The sequence below is a fragment of the Andrena cerasifolii genome, chromosome 13 (genome assembly GCF_050908995.1).
Source record: "Andrena cerasifolii isolate SP2316 chromosome 13, iyAndCera1_principal, whole genome shotgun sequence".
In the NCBI taxonomy this organism is placed as follows: Eukaryota; Metazoa; Arthropoda; class Insecta; order Hymenoptera; family Andrenidae; genus Andrena; species Andrena cerasifolii.
Genome location: NC_135130.1, coordinates 3,519,271 through 3,541,857, shown reverse-complemented (window position 1 = coordinate 3,541,857; position 22,587 = coordinate 3,519,271). Strand labels below are relative to the sequence as shown.

At 34.1% G+C, this 22,587-nt stretch overlaps 2 protein-coding genes across 6 annotated transcripts in view; one reads left to right on the top strand and one right to left on the bottom strand.

The window, feature by feature from the left end:
* Nucleotides 1–5,336: 5,336 nt before the first annotated feature.
* Nucleotides 5,337–9,637, top strand: LOC143375728 (leucine-rich melanocyte differentiation-associated protein). 4 transcript variants are annotated; one of them, XM_076825128.1, is made up of 4 exons: nucleotides 5,337–5,487; nucleotides 7,177–7,437; nucleotides 7,529–7,789; nucleotides 7,910–9,637. In XM_076825128.1, the coding sequence occupies exons 2-4, from the start codon at nucleotides 7,238–7,240 to the stop codon at nucleotides 8,142–8,144; spliced, it is 696 nt and encodes a 231-aa protein (XP_076681243.1). In that variant the 5' UTR covers nucleotides 5,337–5,487; nucleotides 7,177–7,237; the 3' UTR covers nucleotides 8,145–9,637. The 4 variants fall into 4 exon arrangements, with proteins under 4 accessions (XP_076681243.1, XP_076681246.1, XP_076681242.1 ...); XM_076825131.1 differs by having other exon boundaries at nucleotides 5,377–5,487; nucleotides 7,161–7,437; XM_076825127.1 differs by lacking the exon at nucleotides 5,337–5,487 and adding an exon at nucleotides 5,659–6,011.
* A 2,165-nt stretch (nucleotides 9,638–11,802) lies between these two features.
* Nucleotides 11,803–22,587, bottom strand: part of LOC143375977 (peroxidase) — a 65,316-nt gene continuing 54,531 nt past the window's right edge. Inside the window, exons 6-14 of one of the 2 annotated variants that reach the window (XM_076825727.1) lie at nucleotides 19,389–19,585; nucleotides 17,652–17,847; nucleotides 16,615–16,812; nucleotides 15,996–16,143; nucleotides 14,910–15,066; nucleotides 14,667–14,837; nucleotides 13,096–13,294; nucleotides 12,314–12,419; nucleotides 11,803–12,241 (exon numbers count right to left, since the gene is read on the bottom strand). In XM_076825727.1, the coding sequence (XP_076681842.1) occupies nucleotides 12,127–12,241; nucleotides 12,314–12,419; nucleotides 13,096–13,294; nucleotides 14,667–14,837; nucleotides 14,910–15,066; nucleotides 15,996–16,143; nucleotides 16,615–16,812; nucleotides 17,652–17,847; nucleotides 19,389–19,585 (1,487 nt within the window). In that variant the 3' untranslated portion in view covers nucleotides 11,803–12,126. The remainder of the gene's footprint in view (nucleotides 12,242–12,313; nucleotides 12,420–13,095; nucleotides 13,295–14,666; nucleotides 14,838–14,909; nucleotides 15,067–15,995; nucleotides 16,144–16,614; nucleotides 16,813–17,651; nucleotides 17,848–19,388; nucleotides 19,586–22,587) is intronic. The other variant, XM_076825726.1, reaches the window with a different exon arrangement.

Genomic DNA, 22,587 nt, shown 5'->3' with positions numbered 1-22,587 from the left:
CGAGATGTGACACGTACAGAGTGTTTCACTTCCACTCTCTCTCTTGTTTCACAAGTCTCTTACAGGAAATTCTTGACTGAATTACTGAGAAGATGGAATTACCATTAGATATTGGTATAATTTTCTGATGAACACTTCGTTGACACTCTGGGTGTGAGCCACCCCTAAGCTGACTTTGACGCTCTGTACCTTCCATCTGCAAAATAAATACCTTTTTTTAAAAGGCGACTTACAAACTATTTTTTTTCTCAAAATATTATATCTGCACGACAACTCTGTAGATTTTTAACTTCTAATATTGAAATTTGTAACAGTTACAATTTTTTAAAGAGTTTCTTCGGTTTTTCTCGACATATGGTAATCTAGAATTTTTTTACAAAAACTGTGATAAAATTTGAATTAAAAATCTATTGGGATACATTCTGGAGACCTTGAAATTCACCCATGATTTTTTTCGTAATGATTGGGTTCTTTAGATGAGAATGGCAGTCGTTGAAAAATTGCTCGGTCAATGTTGATCGAAAAAGGGTGTGTCAACGAAGGGTTAAAGTTCATGGTGTGGAAAAAATTTTCGTACATGAAAGAGAAAATTTGTGGGTCTTTTAAAGTGGTGAACAAAAGTGTAATTTAGAGATCTAAAATGGCATTGGTACTTTTGTGGCTTCTCTAAAGTTCTTGTTAGTCTGAATAATTTTGGCTAAAAACATTTCTTCAGAAAAAATCCGTATATAAATCCGTTGTCTCTCGCCTTCTTACAGTTTGCATTCTTTCTTCCCATACTTGGCCATAACATTGACCGCGCGTATTATTTTGAACACTTTAAGTATATAAATTGCTTCAATTAATAAAAACTTCTTAGTATAAAATTTCGTGAAAATGTAAATTTATAAGCATCTTCATTTAGTATCCTCCAGTTACGTTGTGTATCCTGTGAAGAAGGGTGTGAACTTTTTTCTGCTGCTTATAACAAGTGAGACTTTGATACAATAATGTATAATGAAAAATCAATCCAAGGGCTGTGAACGCTTTCGTGAAAACTGCATTTGGAGCAGAGCCAGTGTAACACGTCTCATGTACAAAACATTCAGGTACACAAAATGCCTGAATTGGGTAAATAATTACAATATTTTTTAAATAAAAATAGGGGTGCGCGAAATTTAAAAACTGGTAATGAAATTTTCCAAAGACAGAAGATGCGAACACGAGATTATAACATTTATTTTCTACTGAAAAATCATAGATATTATCATAGAAAAATCATAGATAGTAGACATCGCTAAATAAAACTACAAAATGTTGAATTTTAACATCTTACCTATAGATCTATATTTTATCTACTATATGTTTCACTACATTTTACAGTTTGAGAAATCATATTCTTAAATTATAATTGTAATTAAATTATAAAATATATTAAAAAATTGTCAATGTCGATAAAAAAATTAATACCCTAAAAAATATGTATGTAACAGTTCTGCGACTATGTTGAAAATAAGATACATATTGTGATTAAATAAAAGTACCTAGACTAAATATCGGCAGTATTTTTTTTTAATTTATCATAATTCATACTTTTCATTGTGATATATAATGTGCAATAAACTTTGATACCTTTTGTTTAAATTTTTATTCTTGAAATTGATGCATCTTATTAATATCGAAACTTACTGTTCATTTTTTAGTAAAGAAAGCATAATATGAAAGTGTGAATATGAAATTCATATTACTTTCTTAATAAAGCTATCTAACTGACAATGAGAATATATTATCTGCCCTCTTATTCTGTCGCGTGATATATAAATTTTTAATTTTGAGAACACTATTTTAAATTCGAGAATTCAATCTTGAAAATGGAACACTATATATAAGGGAACATTTTTACATTGTAATATTGAGTTCAGATTATTATATTACATCCAAAATTGTAATTACGATTATTCATTCGAAATTATGTAATTTCTATACTAAACACTTGAATTATTCGTTTAAGAATTACATATGTAACTCATAAATGTAAAATTTGTAATTATAATGAATATTCTTTTTACTAAAATAGGGGTAGCACATACAATCCTATAATTTAAAATGAATCTTAAACAAAAAATTACGAGCCATAATACGTTACGTGTATTTCCTAACATTTTTCGTAACAAATTTGAAAATGAAGAAACCAAGGAACCATGTTTCGAAGAAATCACAAACCAAGCTGTAAAATATAGCCTATGTTTTAATAAATCTGCAGCTCGACATTACTTAAGGGGTTATACCTAGTCAGGCGGCCGAAAAGAGGCGAATATTTGTGATTTTTTTTTGAAGAAGCGGAAGCGTATAATTTTACAAAACTTTTTGCGTTTAAAAGAGCAACATTTAAAGAACATTTGGTAATTTTTTCGTAGAAAAATATTTAAGTTTATAATAAAGTAACAAGCGACATCCAAGAAGCATTTTTAAAAATTTGCTTTCGCGGTGAGCACTGCGATTCGTAACCAGATTATCTAAAATCAAAAAACAAAAAAGATTTCGTTAGTATATTAATGTAACCTCAGGTTGACGGAGAGAATTTTCCGAAATATTAAGTTAAAACAACATGGCAGCTATTTAAAGTTGAAATCCTGATTTTTTCGCGTATTTTTTGCAGGAAAAATTTGCAGTGTCAAAAATTCAAATACAAACTATTAACCTCTAGCTATTGCATCGAATTTTACTGCACAGTATTTTAAAATACTTTAAAAAGAAAGATTGGAATGTAATTATAAAAATTATAGATAATTTTAGTAATTTACTTAATTTAATTTTTTAGATAATATTAATTTTTAGTAAACTTCATATCTGGTGTGCAAAAGATACTCGAATTTTTACATATATCAACACGGATTCTGAAGAAATTAACGAAGCTTTAGCAGATTATTTCTTTGTATTTTCATTTACTATTATTGAATCTGACCACTTTAGGAACTTTAAACTCCAACTCGAAAGACATTGTCGAATAATTTACTTAACGCAAAATTTCAAGATTACAAAAAAAAAAACAATGATCAGTGAGGAATCCAAAGATGCAGTTCTACTTTTATATGGAACAGTAGATGGATTCGTCATCCAACAATAAGTATGTTGTTGCAATTTTGAATTTAATGAATACGATATGTCCATGCAGTTTTTTTCAAACAATATGATATTATACAGTAAAATACATGAACGTAATAAAGTTAAGCTATTTACTACGTCTTATTCTACACGTAGAGAATTCGCTTTTCTACGTTAGGTAAAATACGGACCCACCGCTGCACAGTGGCACGTCCTGTACGAAAACCTGGTCAAAAGTGAAGAAATTTTTTCCTCATTTTTACAGATCTATGTATTGCATTTCATTTCTGACATATCAACGCATGATTCTTCACTAATACCAATGTTTATTGTGCAATCCTCTTAGAGATATTGGGATCTAACATTCGTCACCATGACATCTGGTGGCGAAAGTAGGAACGCTTGTTGGATACACATCAATCCCTGTCCGTTCTCGTGGCGTTGCATAAAATTCCGCTGGGCAGGATATGAACCTGCCCAATCACATATACTTCGCACAGAAAGGAACATTTTCGCAAAAAAATACATTATCGCATGTACAACACATGTATCTTGTACCTATATCGGCGCCATCTTAGCTAAGCCCCGCCCCCATGTCAGATCCCAATGCGATCTCAAAGTTGCTAAGTAGTGTTATGATCTGGAACTTTTAGACCAGAATTGAAAGTAACTCTTCCATTTAATGTCAAACTATAATCCGATTTTTTTCTGCTGGTAGCTATCTGACATGCTATAAGTTAATATATAGTCTGGTTTTATTGGTTTATTTCACTCTTACAGTTATGATAGAGGAGAATACATGACCTATATATTTTTTCAATTCTCCTAACGAAATATTTATGCATCGAGCGAGATCAAGCGGCAATGTTTGTTGTAAAATAAAATTTGAAGTTTCTTGAAGAAAGGCCCGTTGCATTTTCCTGCGATAAACTGCGATCTTACGAGTTATTGTCATTTCTTTGCCGCCCGCACCGTTTATGGAGGGGTACATTTGAGCCGTTCGCAGGACAAATTGGTTAACTCCACTTTTTGAAATATTTTAAATTTAAGTGTCAAAGCACTTGGTTCAGTCATAATTTTTTTTATTTATAATAAATTAAAATATTTCAAAAAGTGGAGTTAACCCTCTGTGGACATACCTTATAATCACAAATTGGTCAGATGGGGTTCACTGCACCCCAGCGCCATGTTTGAGTTACCATTTTAGTATATTTGTAATACTCATACAATTATGCTGTAATTGTCTTTTTCGAAAAATGTAAATTTTGATATGTTGAAATTTATATTTGAAAAAATAGTTGTGGATAAAAACGATTTTTTTTTGTTAAAATTCACCTTTTTAAATTTTATTATTGAGGTCTACAAATTTACAGAAATATTGGCAAAAACATGTCCTGGGGTACGATGCACCCCGTGTGACCACGAAGGGTTAATCGATTTGTCTTGTGAATAGCTCATTTATGGCATAGGATCGGAATATCGTGTTTCCAGTTATTCTCGTGTTGATGAAGATGAAAAAGAAGAACAAGAAGAAGAAATAGACAGTAGAAGTATATTATAATTAATATTATATTGTTACAATATTCTTCTTGAAAATGATGTTAATTACCTGTACCTAAGTATAAAAATGTAAAATGCATTCTACTTCATATTTATTAATTAATTAATTATTTAATAATGCGCGTATGATAGGGAAGGCTGGCCAGAAGTAATATTTATAAATCTAAGATAGATTGTTGGAATAAATTGCAATACTATGACTCTACAATGATAATAACGTACTTTTCTAATGTTAAATATTGAATATAAAAATAATGATAAATAACTATAAGTATAAAAATTTAAAATACATGAAGATATCACAAGGAGAAGAATATTATATTTAAGAGTATAATAATCTTCTCCTTGTAATATCTTCATGTATTTTAAATTAATTAATTAATAATTTATTATATAATTATTATACTCATAATTATAATATTCTTCTACTTGCGATATATCTTCATGTATTTTAAATTCTTATACTTATAGTTAATTATCATTATTCTTATATTCAATATTTAACATTAAAGAAGCAGATTATTATCATTATAGAGTCATAGTATTGCAATTTACTCCAACAATTCATCTTAGATTCAAAAATATTACTTTTGCCCAGCATTCCCTGGAAACACGCCACTGTGCGCTGCTAGACGTACGTGCAGTTTGCCGCCGAACTAAAGAACAGGGAACTGCAGAACGATTAATCGACCTCGCAGTTCGATTGTGCCGCTGACAGTGACGTCAGTGACAGTTGACAACTCTCCGAACTGGCAGCACCATCTCCCTAAAACAATACAGTACTGGTCGTGCGTTGATCCGATGAGTGGGAAGATTTGAAAACGAGATATGCAGGAAAATTCGGTGAGTGCCTCGTTCCGCATTAATTCGTCCTCATTTCTCTCTAAGTATTAGCTAACGTCGCTGACACTCTACCTACGCTGCTCACGGATTACCTAACATTCCTAACGTTATATAACGCCGGAGCCCTAACCTCAAACTTCTCCGTCTCTATTCGAGTCCGCCGTGATATAGATAGTGCTTTCGGTGCGAATCCGTTCCACTCGTATCTTATCTTCAATGGCCATCAGATAAACGGTAAACTTTACTTGCCACCTTCGCGGATCGGAGCTCAGTATCAATCTAACCGCCGGAAGACTCACTATGGTTCACCCAATCTCTATGTGCAGCATTGCATATTACACCGAAGCCTTACAAGCACTTCTATTTACACAATATTATCTGTCAATGCAAGCTGTAGCCTTAGCCAATGTTAGGGTGAACGGTATCGATAAATGTAGTGAGTGAAAAGTATATTGCATGACTGCAACGCGTTGATCGTTCGTTAAAGTTACTGCCCTGTAAGGTGATACGAGTCCAGGCACAATGTAAGTATCACAATTACTATTTACCGCACAATTACTATTTTTCCGCGAATTTTCGGTAATCGAGCGTCTCGTTCGAACTTTGCTTGCCCCGATAACGTACGCGTATATATGTTTTTGAGTTTCATGAAACGAGGGAATTATTAAAATTGCTAGTATCACGAAGCATGTGCAGTTTGCGGAAACTTTTATCGTTCGAAGCAATGTCGCTAGAATTTCGCAGCAGAATTTCTGGAGTTAATTGGAAGGAGTGCTTAAGGTAGTTCCTAACCAACTGTGTTAGTCAAATTAGAGTTGGGTAATAAACGATAAATATAAAGTAGTATGATACTATAGAAATAATAATAATAATTTTTAACATCGTGTATATATGTTTTAAAAAGTTCAATGTTAATATAAATAATAGTAATACGAAAATAGAATATCAAATTGGTTACCGTAGTGAATTTGAGCTGGAGATCTGACAACGTCGCATACATTCGGAGCGTCTTTTCTAACCAAAATGTCAGAAAAAAATGTTCATATGAATTTGAATCGTCCGTTATTTGAATATCTGAACATATCGATTGTGCGACGTTGTCACGTTGACTGCTCTACGTAGTTTCTAAAATATTTGCGCGTAAACCTATTTTTATGGGAACCATGCGGTCGGTTTCGCAGAAATTAATAAATTCATTTCGTGACATTTCGATGTACTTTTGTGCCAATTTTGGTACACTCCTTGAATATAGTTTTCCTGTTTCAGAAGAAAACCTGAAACTATAACCCCCTTTTTCCGACTCTGCCATAAGCCACTGTGTTAAAATGCATCAACTTTAATTAACAATTTCTCGATAACTATGTGGTAAATCGATTTTAAACTTTGCACAAGGGTTTCTTGTATTCGAAATTAGTTTTGAACGAAATTTAAAAGAATTCTTGAATTCAGTAGAATATTCAGGAACTACCTTAAATCCGTATTAACAAGCGTTAACGATCACTGCTTCTGCAACACCTGCTCGTCGATCATTTTTAAATAAATTTCTAAGTCTATTTACTATAGAAAATATTTTTCAAACGTCGATCGGCTAAATCGCTGTTGGATATTAAGTATTTGAGGAATTGAAACCTTTAACCTAAAAATACGGATAAGTGCATTAATACGGTACATAGAAATACGTTCTTACAGGTTGGATTACAGTGATGAGTTAGAGTTACAAAAAGAAGCAGACGAGGTTGAAGAATTCGCCATGACTTCCTTAGGGAAACTGATATTTGTAGACATACACTGTAGACACCCGAAGTCTTTATCCTCAGATAAGCCATCTGTAGACATTGCCGATTCTTTATCGCTCGCTTTCGAGAACCTGTTTTATATGCCATTTGACATTATCGAGAATTACGGTAACACTGTGCGTACCCTGGATATCAGTCACAATAAATTCAGTAGGTACGTACGTATGAAGAGAATGTTTGTACAACGCCTAGCTGGAGGAGCGTCAGTAAGACCTGTTTGTTTTTTTTGTCCACTGCCTTTTTAGAAGCTTACAATTTTTGGCAGAATTTGAAAATTTAACTTCCCTCAACTTAGACCATAATAACATAGATGACCACACTGTATTCCCGCATATGCCGAAGCTTCAACTTCTATGGTTGAATCATAATAGCGTAGAAGAGTTGTATCCGTTCGTTAAGAATCTCTATGAGAGATTACCCAACCTCCGATACTTGTGCCTCATGGGGAACAAGGCAGCGCCGAGTTATTTGAACGGTGGAACCTTTTATGACTATCTGCAATACAGGTACGGATAGAAAGAAGAGAGCGACGCAGGGCTAATACGCAGAATGAGGAATACCTAAGTGCTTTTATCGTGCGCACCCATATTTCATATTGTGCTGAGATAAATGTTTTCTGAAAAAAGGTTGTACGTCATATCTTGGTTCCCTCATTTGGTGCACCTGGATGACAGGCTTGTGACACCAGAACAACGCCAGGAAGCGAGGAGGCTGTTTAAGCGACCGTTCCTAGAGAATCTGACCGAGCATGCTCCCCTTCCAGAATGCATTAAGCATCTTCACAATAAGATTGCGAATATATTCTCCAAACCGACACTGCCTTACAAATCGAAAACACAGGGAACAAATTTTATTATTTAATACAGTATTAAGTTATTACTGTGGACTATTCCTCTGGGAGACCTCTTTGTGGGGTCGAAACTTATATTTGTGGGAAGTACTTGATGTATAGAGTTTAATGACACCAATTTGGAGTTTAGGAATGTTTTCTTCGAAAAGTTATGAGGCGAAAAAGGTTGCGAAACTTTTACGTATTTTCTAGCCGATATTGTGATAGTTACAGTGATTGTCAAACAACAAAGTATTTAGCTGAAAATGGGTCCTATAGTTCCCACAACTGGTTCGACGATACAACGCATTCCACTTTTCAACTTGTTCCGAGTATTACTATAGATTGGGACCATGGGTGTCCGCAGAGGGGGGGGGGGGGCGGTTGCCCCCCTGGCTTAAGAAAAAATCGCTTACTTTTCAAAACTGATCTTTATTAAGTTTATACTAAAAAAGGCAATATTTTTAAATTTCGGTTTTAAATTTTTTATTAAATTGGCGCTATAAAATAGGTTTAAAAAAAAGCAAGAGGGGTATATTTTTCTTTACCATCATCTAGGGAATTCAATCCCGGAATCCCGGCTGTTTTTTGGATTCCATTTTTATATTTTTCAGTTGTTCATAAAGTAATTTACATTTTTAAAAATTCTCGAAATTCTCGGGATAAGTTATAACTTGATATATCAAATCCCGGGAGTTTTAGAATCGAAAAAACATCCGGGATCCGGGGATTACTGCGGACGTCCCTGGTTGGGGCTAGGTTAGTGCGAGCGGACACGTAAAGCCTGGTAGCGGACCCATGTGAGTTTGGGCATGACGTAAAATTAGCTAAAAATGGGCCCTATAGTTTTCACAATTGGTTCGACGATACAGCGCATTTCACTTTTCAACTAGCTCCGAGTATTTGTATAGGTTGGTCAAAATTTTGAAGTCTTTAAAATAACTTTGCAACGGATAAATTCCTAATCTCAAAAATAATATTTTTGCATGTTATTTATAAATTCGCGGTGAAGAAACAGGTTTTCCAGAGGAGAAGTTTACCGAGTTTGTAATATGGTTTGTGCTAGAACGTTATGCATTTTTGTAAGTTAGGATAACATTTATGGAAAAATACACATGTTTTTATCTTGCACAGAAGAGAACGGCACGTGGAAGCGATCACATAGGGCAGTAACAAACTAACAAATATTTTTTAATGTAAACTCCATGATGTACTGAAGTACATGATTATATTAATCTTTGTTTTACTTCAGGCAAAGCAATGTAATTAATTAATTCATACGGAATAGATTAAGTACAGGTTATGCAAGAAACATGAACTCAAGAAACACGTATACATAATTATACGCGATTCTGTTTTAGTTGATGTTGCTCAAGGTTCAAGTACTCGATTTCAGTTGTTCCGCAATAATTTTTTATAACTATTGTACACTGTATACTTGTTATTGCAATACATACGCGTGTATGTAATTCACTCTGCAATATTTTATACGAAAGATGATAATAAACATTTGTATTAAAAGCCGCATGGTTCGTATTAATTTCGATTCCCCTAGGTTTTGGAGAGCAAGGAGATAAGGTAGATCAGTGATTCTCAACCGGTGTGTCGCGAAGTGCTTTCTGGGGGGTCGTAACGTTTTTTTATAAATATTATTAAATTAGAATTATAATCCGAAATACCTATTTTTAATTTGTTTTTTTTTAACTTATTTAATTTATCTTATCTTATATTTGGGTGGGGGAGTATTTGAATATCATAGAAGGGGGCGCGACTAAAAAAAGGTTGGGAAACACTGAGGTAGATGAATATACAGTGGATTCTCTTTCAAGAGATTATTAATTTAAAATTAATAATATAATATAATTTTTTAAAATAAATCATATAGATATAACGATAAAATTAGTAGTTAGATTAGTAAATATATTATTATAATAAAAATGAATTAAAGGAATTCGGAAAATTTAATATTCACCTGTTTATCAAAAACGTGTCATTTTGATTATAATTTAAGGTCTATTCTGCCGAATAAATTAATTTTTAAATGGCTGCAGTATATTTACTGTACAAAGGTAACATAATAATTAGTCTTTTTATTCAAAGGTTTTTGGAAAGGAAAATTATATGTCTTTCACGATCGAACAAGACATTCCTCCGCACTTGAAAGAACGTGCCTCGATAAGAATACCATTCTCGAATTTTGTGATTGCGAACCCTTTGAGACTAATCGTCTCAAGATTGATTCGATGTTCGTTCCTTAATAGGCAACTCTGCTGGGACGGCCGTAAACATATGTAAGATAAGAAAGTTTATTGAACGGGCTAGGATAAGTCATGAATTCCATTTTACAGCAGAATAAATTTTAAATGAACTGTCGCTTGATAAGCCACGCTAAAATTACACGTGACAAATTAACGCACCGCGACTTGTGACTTCAATAAATCACCGATCGTATGATTTGCTTCGTTCCATAGTTCCCACTCGCAAAATTTTATTTTCGTAATGTTTTATGTTTAATACACTGATTTAAAATAGTTGCATTAGTATATATTTTCTAATTATAAGAATATTGCCACGCACAATTCAATGCAATTTTGTTGAATAATTAAATAGATTTAAAAAAAAGTTAAAGAATCTTCAAGGAGAATTAATCCATCTTGGAGCACTGGAATTATTTCTATAATACTTTACAGAATTGAATAATAATTACCTCATATTTGTTCCAATATAATCAATCTGGTGTTCAATTAATTCCTACTGAACTTAATGCTATTGCACCTACCCCTTAAGAATTCATTTTCTTCCCTAAACGAGTTCGAAGGTGCTCTTCTCAGTGAGTAATAAAATTCTGCAACTTAATCAGCATATTATTGCATAGACTCCTGATTTGATAAAAAAACAACTCAACAAACTTAATGCCCCAGCTGTGATAATAATAGAAAAAGAAAGTTGCATAGTATTTCTTCCATTTAGGAAGTAGCTTCCCTATCTCTTAAAAAAATTCGACGAATTAACGAGAAGTCAGATTCAGTCGCGTTAGGAATAAAGTTTAAAGTAACGTTCAACTATGTCAAGACTTTTCCTGAGCTATTTTCATCTTAAGTTTAATCTTATCTATGGTTGTGTCGCACGGGTATCGATACTTACACGATAGCGTCTACCGTTTCAGTGATTACGAATCGGTAACACTCGTTTTGTACGATGTGCCAATTCATTATTTGAGATCGCTCTTGGAAAATGAGTTGGTACGGTCGACACGAGGATTCCAAGCAGGTAACATTTCTGTCATAGTACATTTTCTCGTTTAGATTGCATTGTTATTTGATTGTAGTATTAGATAGTTCAACCCTTAAACTATACATTACCTGAATTGTACAGTTTATACCTTTGTATCATTTAATTTTAAATCTTAAAATTCAGCGCTACACTATAATGTAAATTACACACTTGACTGATTCATCTTCTAATTTCTTTCACATTTGTCCTGCATTAAAAACTCTATCAACAAATTCATTTGATTTTTCACCCCCAAACTGAAAACTCTGATATATTGTTTTGCATCTGGGCCTACTTAAACGGCAGTAAATTAATAAACTAATGATAAATTATACATATACAGTATGCTATACTTTGTTATGATAAATTATATTATACCTTGTTAGTAAAGGGATGTATAAATAATTAAAATGAATTTAATTGTAACAGTAGTTTTACTTTCAACCTTACTTGCTACACCTCCAAACTGTCCAATAATGATTTGAACTAACAATAAGAATACAGAGACGTAAGAACGTGAATGTATGATTGTGCGTGCGAATATTTGAGGAGGGGGTAACGTGAAAATGGAAGGTAAATTTTACCAAAACAAATAATGCATGTTATTAGCTCTGCCAACACTTTGTACCACAGACTTGCAACAATTATCGGTAATACTTCACGTCTCGTTACAATTATGCCTAAGGAAATATGGAATTTGGTAACGTGATAACAAAATTTCATAGAAACGATTGATTGTTTTCATTTCTTAAAATCTGGAAATTCTATATCGTCGTCATCCCCTATTTCCGGTGCGAAGTCTTTCCACAACGAAAGGTCTATCGATGGAATGTCGTTGCAGCTCGTAATAGGATTACTGGAATTAACAGACACACTTAATTGAATGGGACAACGACGTCATTAGGTGAGATAATAAGAGGAAACTTACGATGGGGATACTTGCTGGAATCCTCTTAGTTGCATGTGTGTAATCTGATCACTATTATCGCAGAATAGCCTGGATATACTGGATTTTCGTATTTCATTCAATTGTTCTGAAAAAAACGCAGACACATTGTAATTATTTAATTATAAATTTTATTTTCAATTTTCCTATCGTGTCTTCGTACGCGGTTGACTTTCCCTGTTCTGAAATTGTTCAGTTATCTTTTTTTAACAGCTATCTTAACGAGCATTAAAGTATTTATAGAGTACTTAATGACGTGAAAATAAAAAATTAGCCTGACACGAGAAATCCATGTGTGATTACATTAAGATGTCTGGAAACATCACCAGGTGGGGGTTAATAATGCTTTTACATCTAGTAATCATTTTTCCCTTTAAATAATTCTATTTTCTAATGAAATGGAATAATTTTTTTAAAATTATAATACTTTTGACGATATTTAAAAAATTAGTAGAATGATAAGACAATTAATGTTTATATCTTTTCGTTGTTGCATAGAATATTTGCTTCTCTAAAACACATTTCAGTTAATCGATAAATTCATAATATTAATTTATGAAGTCAATTTTTTTGTCCCAGTAAAATTGAAGAATATAAGTTTTGCAACCCTAAAAATGTTTGTGAATGTGAGTTTACGCGAAATAATTAATAAATAATAATCGTCTAAGAATTTGAACTTTTAATTAAATTCAAATTCATTTAATTTAATTTAAATTCATTTCGAATGCGAAGTAACAAAATGAAGGATGGGAAGGGCTACCCACCTATAGTAAATGCTGATTGATAGTTGCCTCTTTCGTACCAGAATCGATCACCCACACGTGTTCGATAAAATTGCCTAGTAAGAATACATAAGAACGTTGGGCCGGAAAGTGTTCCTGGCACATGTTGCTCTAATGATCCACCAACAGTCAAGTCGACGTCATCGGGACTAGTATACAGCTGAGACAGCTTTTCCACATTCTGCGAACGAAATAAGAAACGTACCTAATTACTTTTTACGCAATAATACCCACATAAATGGTAAAAAAAAATGAATTCGACTTAATGTCATGTAGCTTTCTGAAATAATCTTCACTATTAATCAGGATTTCTGTTGAATTAAAATGTAATTCAGAAATCTTAAAAGCTTGTAAACTTGTCCAATTTAGACTGTACCCGAACAAGTTTTCGTGGATGGCCATTTTATCAACGTAGCATACAGCTATGGCTACTATCTGCGCAGTGTCATAAACCTGTTTCTAGTTCTACATGTCGTTGGCATTTAAATTAAATTGGCATGCAATAAATAGCTACGAATGGTACCATTCGAAGAAATCAAGTTGTCGTCGAAACTATCATAAGAAGATGTCGAATCAACCTTTTTATTATCCTATCACAAATCCGGATAATCAAATGATGATACGACCATAAAAACTTTTAAGATGTTAGATTAGACGATGATTTTAACTAAGTAGAGCTGTAAATATTCGAATAATATCGAATACTTCTAATAATTCGAGTGATTTCGGATAGTCCAATAATTCGAATAATTTCGAATAATTCTAATAATTTCGAATAATTTCGAATACTTCTAATAATACGAATACTTCTAATATTTCGAATAATTTCGAATAATTCTAATTCTAATAATTCGAATAATATCAAATACTTCTAATAATTCGAATAATTTCGAATACTTCTAATAATTTGAATACGAATAATTTCAAATACATCTAATACTTCGAATAATTTCGAATACTTATAATACTTCGAATAATTTTGAATAACTCTAGTAATTCGAATACGAATAATTTAGAATGTTTCTAATAATTGGAATACGAATAATTTTGAATACTTCTAATATTTCGAATAATTTCGAATACTTCTAATAATTTGAATACGAATAATTTCAAATACATCTAATACTTTGAATAATTTCGAATAATTTCGAATACTTCTAATACTTCGAATAATTCTAGTAATTCGAATACAAATAATTTCGAATGCTTCTAATAATTCGAATACGAATAATTTCGAATACTTCAAATAATTCGAATACGAATACTTCTAATAAATTCGAATATTTTCCATAATTATTCGCGTTTTAAATTCGAATTCTCTGGTATTCGAATTTTCGGATTTTCGAATACTTAGAATATTCGAATATTCATAACAGCCGTAATAGAAATAGACCTGTGAACTTAAAAGATATAGTAAACTGAGTCAAATGAAACATCACAGGCCCACGATTTTAAACTGCGTTTGAAAGGTACACTTTTTTTTTAGTAATGATTTCAAACAACTCCCATTTGCAATTTTAAACCATTGATTTACAAAGCCCATTTCTGCTTACCGAGAGAGAGATGTAATCTGTGAAATCGGCGAAGAATTTCGCTCTGGGCAAACCGCAGTATTCGCGGAAGCTGTTGTAAGACGCGAGACCATGATCGCGATTCCTGTGGATGTCTATCGCTCGAAGATCAAGTCCAAGTGGTCTCCCCATTCTGAATAAGAATTCCGTGATCTGGAGCAAGTGGAAAGTTCAGCGACTTTTCTTATACCCCGTGATTAGAATATATTCGAATGCTTCGCGTACCTCTGCATCGAAGTACTGATCGCTGGCCTTTTCTGGCTGATAGGACATGCCTCTCGTCAGCTCGGCCATGTTGTTGCATTCTTCGATAATTCCTGGTCTGTTGAAGTGATCGCTGAGCCTCAGGGCGCCGTTCGTAAATCTATGTTCATTTACTAGGCTAGAAAATTCAAGAAAAATCGTCAAACATACCAATCTATACCGAGACATTCTCTGTGTAACATGCTTCTGGCAATCAGTACAGTGAAATCGTTGCGTTAAGGTTTATAATTAGATGATCTGATGGTTTGTACCTAATATTTTGAAATAGAATTAGCGAATGATTTTAATAATAATAAAATCCTTCCAATGGAAGATTTATCCAAGAAATCCTAATTTTAAAATTATAAGTTTATTCTAGATACTTTGGAAAAATCTAATTCATCTTATTTCGACAGAAACTCTTGTCAGTTCAGTTTTGTATTATATGTACAGTAATGTAATGTCGTGCTTTGATCACAAAAATTTGTTTGATGCAATATTTCGACTATAATTGACGATTGATGGTTGATATGAATTATGTATGTATATCTCTTTTAAAAACTCGTAACCATTAAACAGAATCGCGTGAAGGGGCGAACGAGACAGAACTTGAATAAATTTAAGGATGAAAAAATAACAGAGCAAACTTTCATTTTACAGTAAAGATTAAGAAAGATGGATCTGCTTCAGTTGCAAACCTCCCAATTAGTCCCGAATACTGTGTAACTCTGAGAAAGTGGAATTCAGAAGTCCAATTGCGTAATTATGTGTCTGCAAAATTGTGTTACCACAGGTGGAAAGCTGAGTGAGTGAATTATGAACTTAATGCGCTCGTGGTTAAGAAGCGAAACCACACTCGAATTGTTTTAGGGCGTGGTCGTATTAAGTTCAGAAGAGATTAGCATGATTTGCTTCCGGGGAAGAAATCTAGAATTAAACAGTGAAACAGTACCCGTGATTACACAAGCATGTAAACATTGGTTAGTGATGAATAAACTAAGCTTTACATTGCAAATAATTATTATATTTACAGTCTGCGACTTTTCGTTGAACGTCGACTGAACTTACTTGAGATAACCAGCGATGAGAGAATGGAAATATCTGAAAGCTGCGTTGGAATGTTCATTCAGAACACTTGGATTCACTGCTGGGTCGTAGTCGTTCACGAAGCCCTTTGTATTGTACAGAATCTTGTTGCCATATGTGCCCTGAACGCCTGAAAGAGCAACGGTTATACTAAAAGCTATATTAACTTTCTCTGTCGTTTCAACTATTCTAGTTAGGATGTCGCAGGGACACCGTATTATGTATTTTAATGTAAGAATCACAGTTGACTTTTAAAAGGATTTTTCCACTATTTTATCATACGCCATCATTTCCCAAGTGTTTAATTTTTTTTCCCCGCATTTCGACAATTTTTGCAAGTTAACAAATCTCGCAAACTGAAGTACCTATATAATACATGGCACAGTATTTTGTTTCATTTGTGTGACATTGGAAGAAATGACCGAACACAGTGTAATTCATCTAGGATTCAATGAATGAAAAAATTGTTTCCCCACTTTACTTCATTAGTAGTAATGAATTGAGAGCCAGGAATTTTTCAGTATTTAACTCGTAATAATTTACAGAGGAGATTGTTGCATTTGTTCTATTCAGATTTAATTATAAGGTAATGAGCTTTCACCTAAAAATATTGGCAGCCATTCGTAATAGGAAATGTGTTGATGTTGCGCGATGGCGATTCTTCGGGCCTCTTGGAAGATTGTCTCATCAGTCCAATGTGAATTTAAACGAGCTAACGCATCGGCAATGCGATTATGCTCTCTAAGTAGTATTATTTGCAGAACGGTCAGCTGGGGATTCTGATTAGCTCGGCTGTCACCTAGAATGAGAGTGGTTTATGTGCCTGTGGGCTCTATTTAGTTAAGGGTTGTTGGGCCGAAAAGAATAGATAATTCTTTGTGAATTTTTTGTACAAAAACGGTTCAACAAATTGATTTGAGATTTGGCAGGCTGTTCTATTATATCTCGAGCTATCGTTCTGAATTTTTGTGTGACAGTGAGAAGAAAAACATGGCAGATACAGAGGGAGGGTTGAAAAATAATCGGGTGGTCCTGGCGTTGACGAAAAGTACTGCAAGGGTTATCCGAAACACAAAAAGGAAAATAGATTCTTAAACTGTATGAACGTGGCTATGGGTGGTAGTAGATGCATTAAGAAAGATAAAAAAATGTTAAAATGGCAGCCTTTTGAAGAAGATGAAGCGCCCTGATTTAAGTCCGAGAAAGGTTTTGCCTAAAAATCGGGAAAACTTCTTTAAATAAAAAAGCAACGGAAACAGATACCGCAATAAATCTACTACCACCCATAGCCACATTCATATAGTTTAAGAATCTCTTCCTTTTTGTGTATCGGATAACCCTTACAGTACTTTTCGTCAACGCCAGGCCTACCCGATTACTTTTCAACCCTCCCTCTGTATCTTCTATGTTTTTCTTCTCACTGTCACACAAAAATTCAGAACGATAGTTCGAGATACAATAGAACAGTCTGCCAAATTTCAAATCAATTGGTTGAACCGTTTTTGTACAAAAAATTCACAAAGAATTGCCTTTTTTCCGGCCCAACAAGGCGCAATCATCCCCCCTTAATAATCTAATAAGGCACGTGGTAATTATCGATTCCCACTAGTTTTATTATAGAACTTTACTAAAAAGTACCAGTTTGGTAGCAAACTTCGTTAGGATTCGTGACGTCACAAGCTTCACTCTTATTGGCTGCTGCGGGGGGCCATTCCCTGTTGTGCCGAATGTCCACGTTCAGTCGGCCCCCAACTCCAGCCCTCAAGCCTCTTGCCACTTGATCGCTGGACCCATATACCAGAGAGAGATCCAAGAAATGTGTAACGACTGTCAACTGAAAGATCACTCTCTTAGTATCACGAAATTCGTGCTAGACAATCTGAAACACCAGCCGGGGAGAATTTAACCCTTTCGACCCGCGAGGTTTTTCTATTTGGATTTTATTATATTTTCTTGTAGAAATCGACTGTGCTCAGCTACGGACGCGTGCAGATCAAATTTGAAAGTTGTATGTCAGTTTTAAAAATTCCGACATATTTGTCCCGGAAAAGTTAAATAGGGTTAAACATTTCTGCGATCTTTAAACGTTTATAGCTCGGAGCAACGTTAACCGATTTTCTGGAAATTTTCAGCATGTATACAACTTACTTAAATCTACAAATTTGGTTTTTTTTTTAATTTTTCATCACAGGCTCAGAAAAAAAATTGAAGAATTTATTTTTGCTATTCCGATTAATTTAATTTTTTTTCAAAACGACCAAACACGTCACTTGGCAAACTAATCCTTGTAGCTTCTAAAAAAAAAAACTGAAGTCGTTTGGACCAATTTTAAAAATGTTATGCGATTTTATGGAGTGTACGATTATGTATGAGAGCCACTGTATGTATGCATACTTGGGCACTTTGCACTTGTGGGAAGAGAATGAGGGTATATACGAAAAAAGTAATTGAAAGAGATGTTTAAAAGAAGCTCGGAAAAGATTCGCTAATATTTGCGTTCTGAGTAATAGTTATAATAGTTTGGATTATTGTTTTATCAGTGATATGTTAATAAATGCATATCGGTTTTTCAATGTGGGTATTTAAATATTTGCAGTATTTTACTGTTTCATTTTCCTTCCTCTGCTCCATCTAAATTACACTAACCAGTAACCTCAGTAATTACTTAAGTTGTCATCAAAATTATGATGTAAGGGTGTACAAAATATTTTTTTGCAAAAGCACGTGTCGCTTTTAATACGTTACTGAAACAAAAGGACATCTCCATCAAATCAGAAAAATAAAATTATATTCCAATATCTTACTGTCCCTAAAATTTACTGACTTAATAGCTTCTACTACAGTGTTTCCCAACCTTTTTTGAGTCGCGATCCCCTTTTATAATATTCAAACCCCCTAAATACGGTAAGTCAGATTTGATAAGATAACTAAACCACATTAAAAATAGGTATTTCAGAATATAATTCTAGCTTAATGATATTAAAAAAAAAAATAAAAAAACCATGGAGATCCCCCAGAACACACTTCGCGCCCCACCGGTTGGGAATCACTGTTCTACGATAAAAAATATCCAGCAAAATTTCCAGAAGACAACTTATGTAAATTTCACCGTCGATGTTCTGACTAATGCTCTGTTGCTAAGATTCTTAATTAACATTTCTGTTAACGTTAACGACCGATAGGGGTAATTGACGGATCCGGTCGACTGTAAATAATTATAGCCTTCCAGTTTGATACTGAGACGAACTCGTGCCGTGCAATCGACACTCATGAGACCTGGGGCAGCGGTTCTGATCTGGTTCCGTCCATTCCCGGCGCTTGCGGATGATGTAACAAATGAATGAGTAAGGTCATCAGGTGTGAGGAGTAGCGAACCTGTTCTGCGGGTTTGTACTGCGACGAACAACCACGGTCAAGGTCGGTTGTACTACGAACGAAGTTGTGACATCTTATGTTGGCCTTGGTGTATACGGGGTCGTCGTAAGGAATGAGGATGGGGTAACACTGGCCGTGAAGCAACGATGGGTCGATCAGTTGTCCGTCATCCGTGCAGCACTTCGTTGCATGCGGCTCTACAACGTTCAAAATACTATTAACCCGTCGACACACTTCCGACCTTCGTTTCCTCATCACTCACGTCGATTCGAACCGTGGGCGTCCGGAGGGGGGTGCAAAAGGGGCAGTTACCCCCCCTGGTTGTTGAGAAAAAATCGCTTATTTTTAAAAACTCATCTTTATTAAGTGTATCCTAAAAAAGTGAATAAATTTAATTTCGGATTTAAATTTTTAATTAAATTGGCAGCACAAAATGAGTTTAAATAAATCAAGCAGGCTACTCGTTTTTTTCATTACTATATTTTGAAAAATGATGAATCACCGTCGCCCCAAAGTTGCACCCTCCTGGAAAAAAGTCTACGGACGCCCTTGATTCGAACGTGCGTTGCCAGAAATAAGAATATTTTATATTTTAATGGTGGATTTAACCTTTTGCGCAGAAAGCTACTTTTACTATCAATTATGACATCCGCAGTGAGGCGAAATTTAAAGTAATGTAGCTGAGTAGGTAACCGTTTTTGGCACCACTCATAATCAGTCGCCATTTTAAGAACCGCCTTGCGAGTGCAATGGGTTAATATTCTGCATTGTTGTTAATGACAGTAGTGATGTTCCGAAGTTTGCAAGTGTAAGAGTTTCTTTATTTGTTCACGAACAGTGGTTGACTGGGTCTATAAATATAACACCCTCAACTAAGGCTATCATTTAATTTTTATAAGAAATAAATAAAACTTCCAAAAAATACGAAAGTGGCAAAAAAGTACAATGAAAATTTGTATGTATATTTTTGAGTAATCACAGTGTGCATATATTGTACATGTATGTGCAGAGTGAATACTAAATGTAAATACAGATTGTTATAATTGAATTTTGAAACTTTGTTTTCTCTAATTTTAAACAAATAGTGGATATTTTTAAAAAGCTTTAAATATTTTAAAATAGCAATACAATATAAATTTTAGTTGCACGCAGTAATAATATTGGAAATTCTACTATATTTTCAAGCTACTAAAAGGGCATTCATATTCTTAACATATTGTCCAACGAAGGCTTTTTTTATTTCGATTCCCCGTTTATTATTTATAAAGGAAAAAGGTGGATTTTTCTCTTAGAAAAATTTAACTTTACCTTTGATCTCTCACCATTTCTTTATTTTTCAAAATTTTCAAAATCGCCTTCGTTGGACGATGTGGAATCTTATTATGATTCTGCATGCAAAATTTGAAGTAAATTGGTTGAACGTAGCGCGAGTTTTTAGGGCCACCGTTTAGCCGTCTAAAATCGAGAGACTTTCGGACATGTATCCGTAACTTCCGAAAAACAATAGTTTTTTAACTGAAACTTTTTTTATAAGTAGTTCATAATACTATGTAAACATAGTTAAAAAACGGGAAATCTGCATCAAACCGTTGACTTGTAAAAAAATCCACAAAATGTATACATTTTCCGAGGGTTCAAACGGGTATACCCCCTTAAGGGGGCATACCACTGTAAAAAAAAATCGAAAAAAAATCGAAAAAAAATCGATTGTTCCTTTTTCACATTATCTGAAAGACGTACGTTTCAAGAATGCTCTCTACAAATTTTATGAAGAAATTCGCAAAATTGACGGAGATATAGTATTTTCCGTGAAGCGGAAAACTGAGCCGCGCGGAACTTTGAACGCGTTTTCCTCATAATATAATACAGTATTATAATAGTAAGTTTTTTCATTTTTTTCATTTTCGACCCGTCGGTTTTTATCTGCAGACAAAAACTGCACAGTAATAGCTGGCCACACACGGGGAGGTTTCTCCGCGGTCTTCATCCGTCGCGGACAAAACCGCGATCAAAGTCTGCGGCGGATCAAAACTGCAAATACCCACTAACATACAAGGAAAGTTCACAGACAAATCACGTTGGATAAATCGGTCACAGATAAAACTGCGCGTTAATGGATGAAAACCGCTAGTTTATCCGCGGATTTCATCGAACACTGTGGACTTTCGTCTTGTTGAAAGTTTTCTCAGTTGTCACACAGACTTGAATGGGGTTGAAGTTTGTCGCGAGAACTGTGACGGTAAATCGATCATCGACATGCACCACTAACATGCAGTTAAATCCGCAGACTTGAAACGCGACGGATGAAGACCGCGAGGAAACCTCCCCGTGTGTGGATAATAGTAAGATTTTTCAGTTTTTTCAATTTCGACCTGTCGGTTTTATCTGCGGACAAAAACTGCACGTTAAGGGGAGGTTCTGGCCTAGAGCCCCAAAAAATAGGTGATATTTAGGAATTAATTAAAGGAAAACTACTATATATAATTTAATGGGACTTGTTGCATTGTATTAAGGATGTCTTATGTTATAGAAATATATTTTTTGTTTTATAATTAATCAGTGCAAACAGCCCTGGGGAGTCGTTAAAGTTAAGGCGTCAAAAAATTGATCCAAATCGGTGGGACCTGTATCTCTAAAAGTTATTATCCGATTCGACTGAAACCTTTTTTATTTTGAAGATTATTCTTTTTTCTAGGGGGTGAACTAAAAAAATTACAAAATTACATTTTTTTTAGAAAATAACGACACTTCACGTTTGAAATCACTTTTCCCTGTATTTTTCGTCCTTTCAACGCCTTTAAAAATTATAAATTTTCAACTTTTTGTAATTTTTTTAGTCCCCCCCCCCTAGCCAAACGAATAATCTTCAAAATAAAACAAGTTTCAGTCGAATCGGATAATAACTTTTGAAGATACAGGTCCCACCGTTTTGAGAACACTGTTTCGAGAAAAACGCATTTGAAGTTTTACGTGAGCGCCGAGTAGCCGGTTGTGACCCATGTATTTGCCGCGACTCAAATGCCTACAACTTGGGGAATTTTACGAATTTCAACAAATCCTTTTAAACCCGTATTCCTAAAAGATTGAACATTCGAAAAATGATATAAAAAAAATCGACATTTAGACCAGAACCTCTCCTTAAAGTTTTACGTGAGCGCCGAGTAGCCGGTTGTGACCCATGTATTTGCCGCGACTCAAA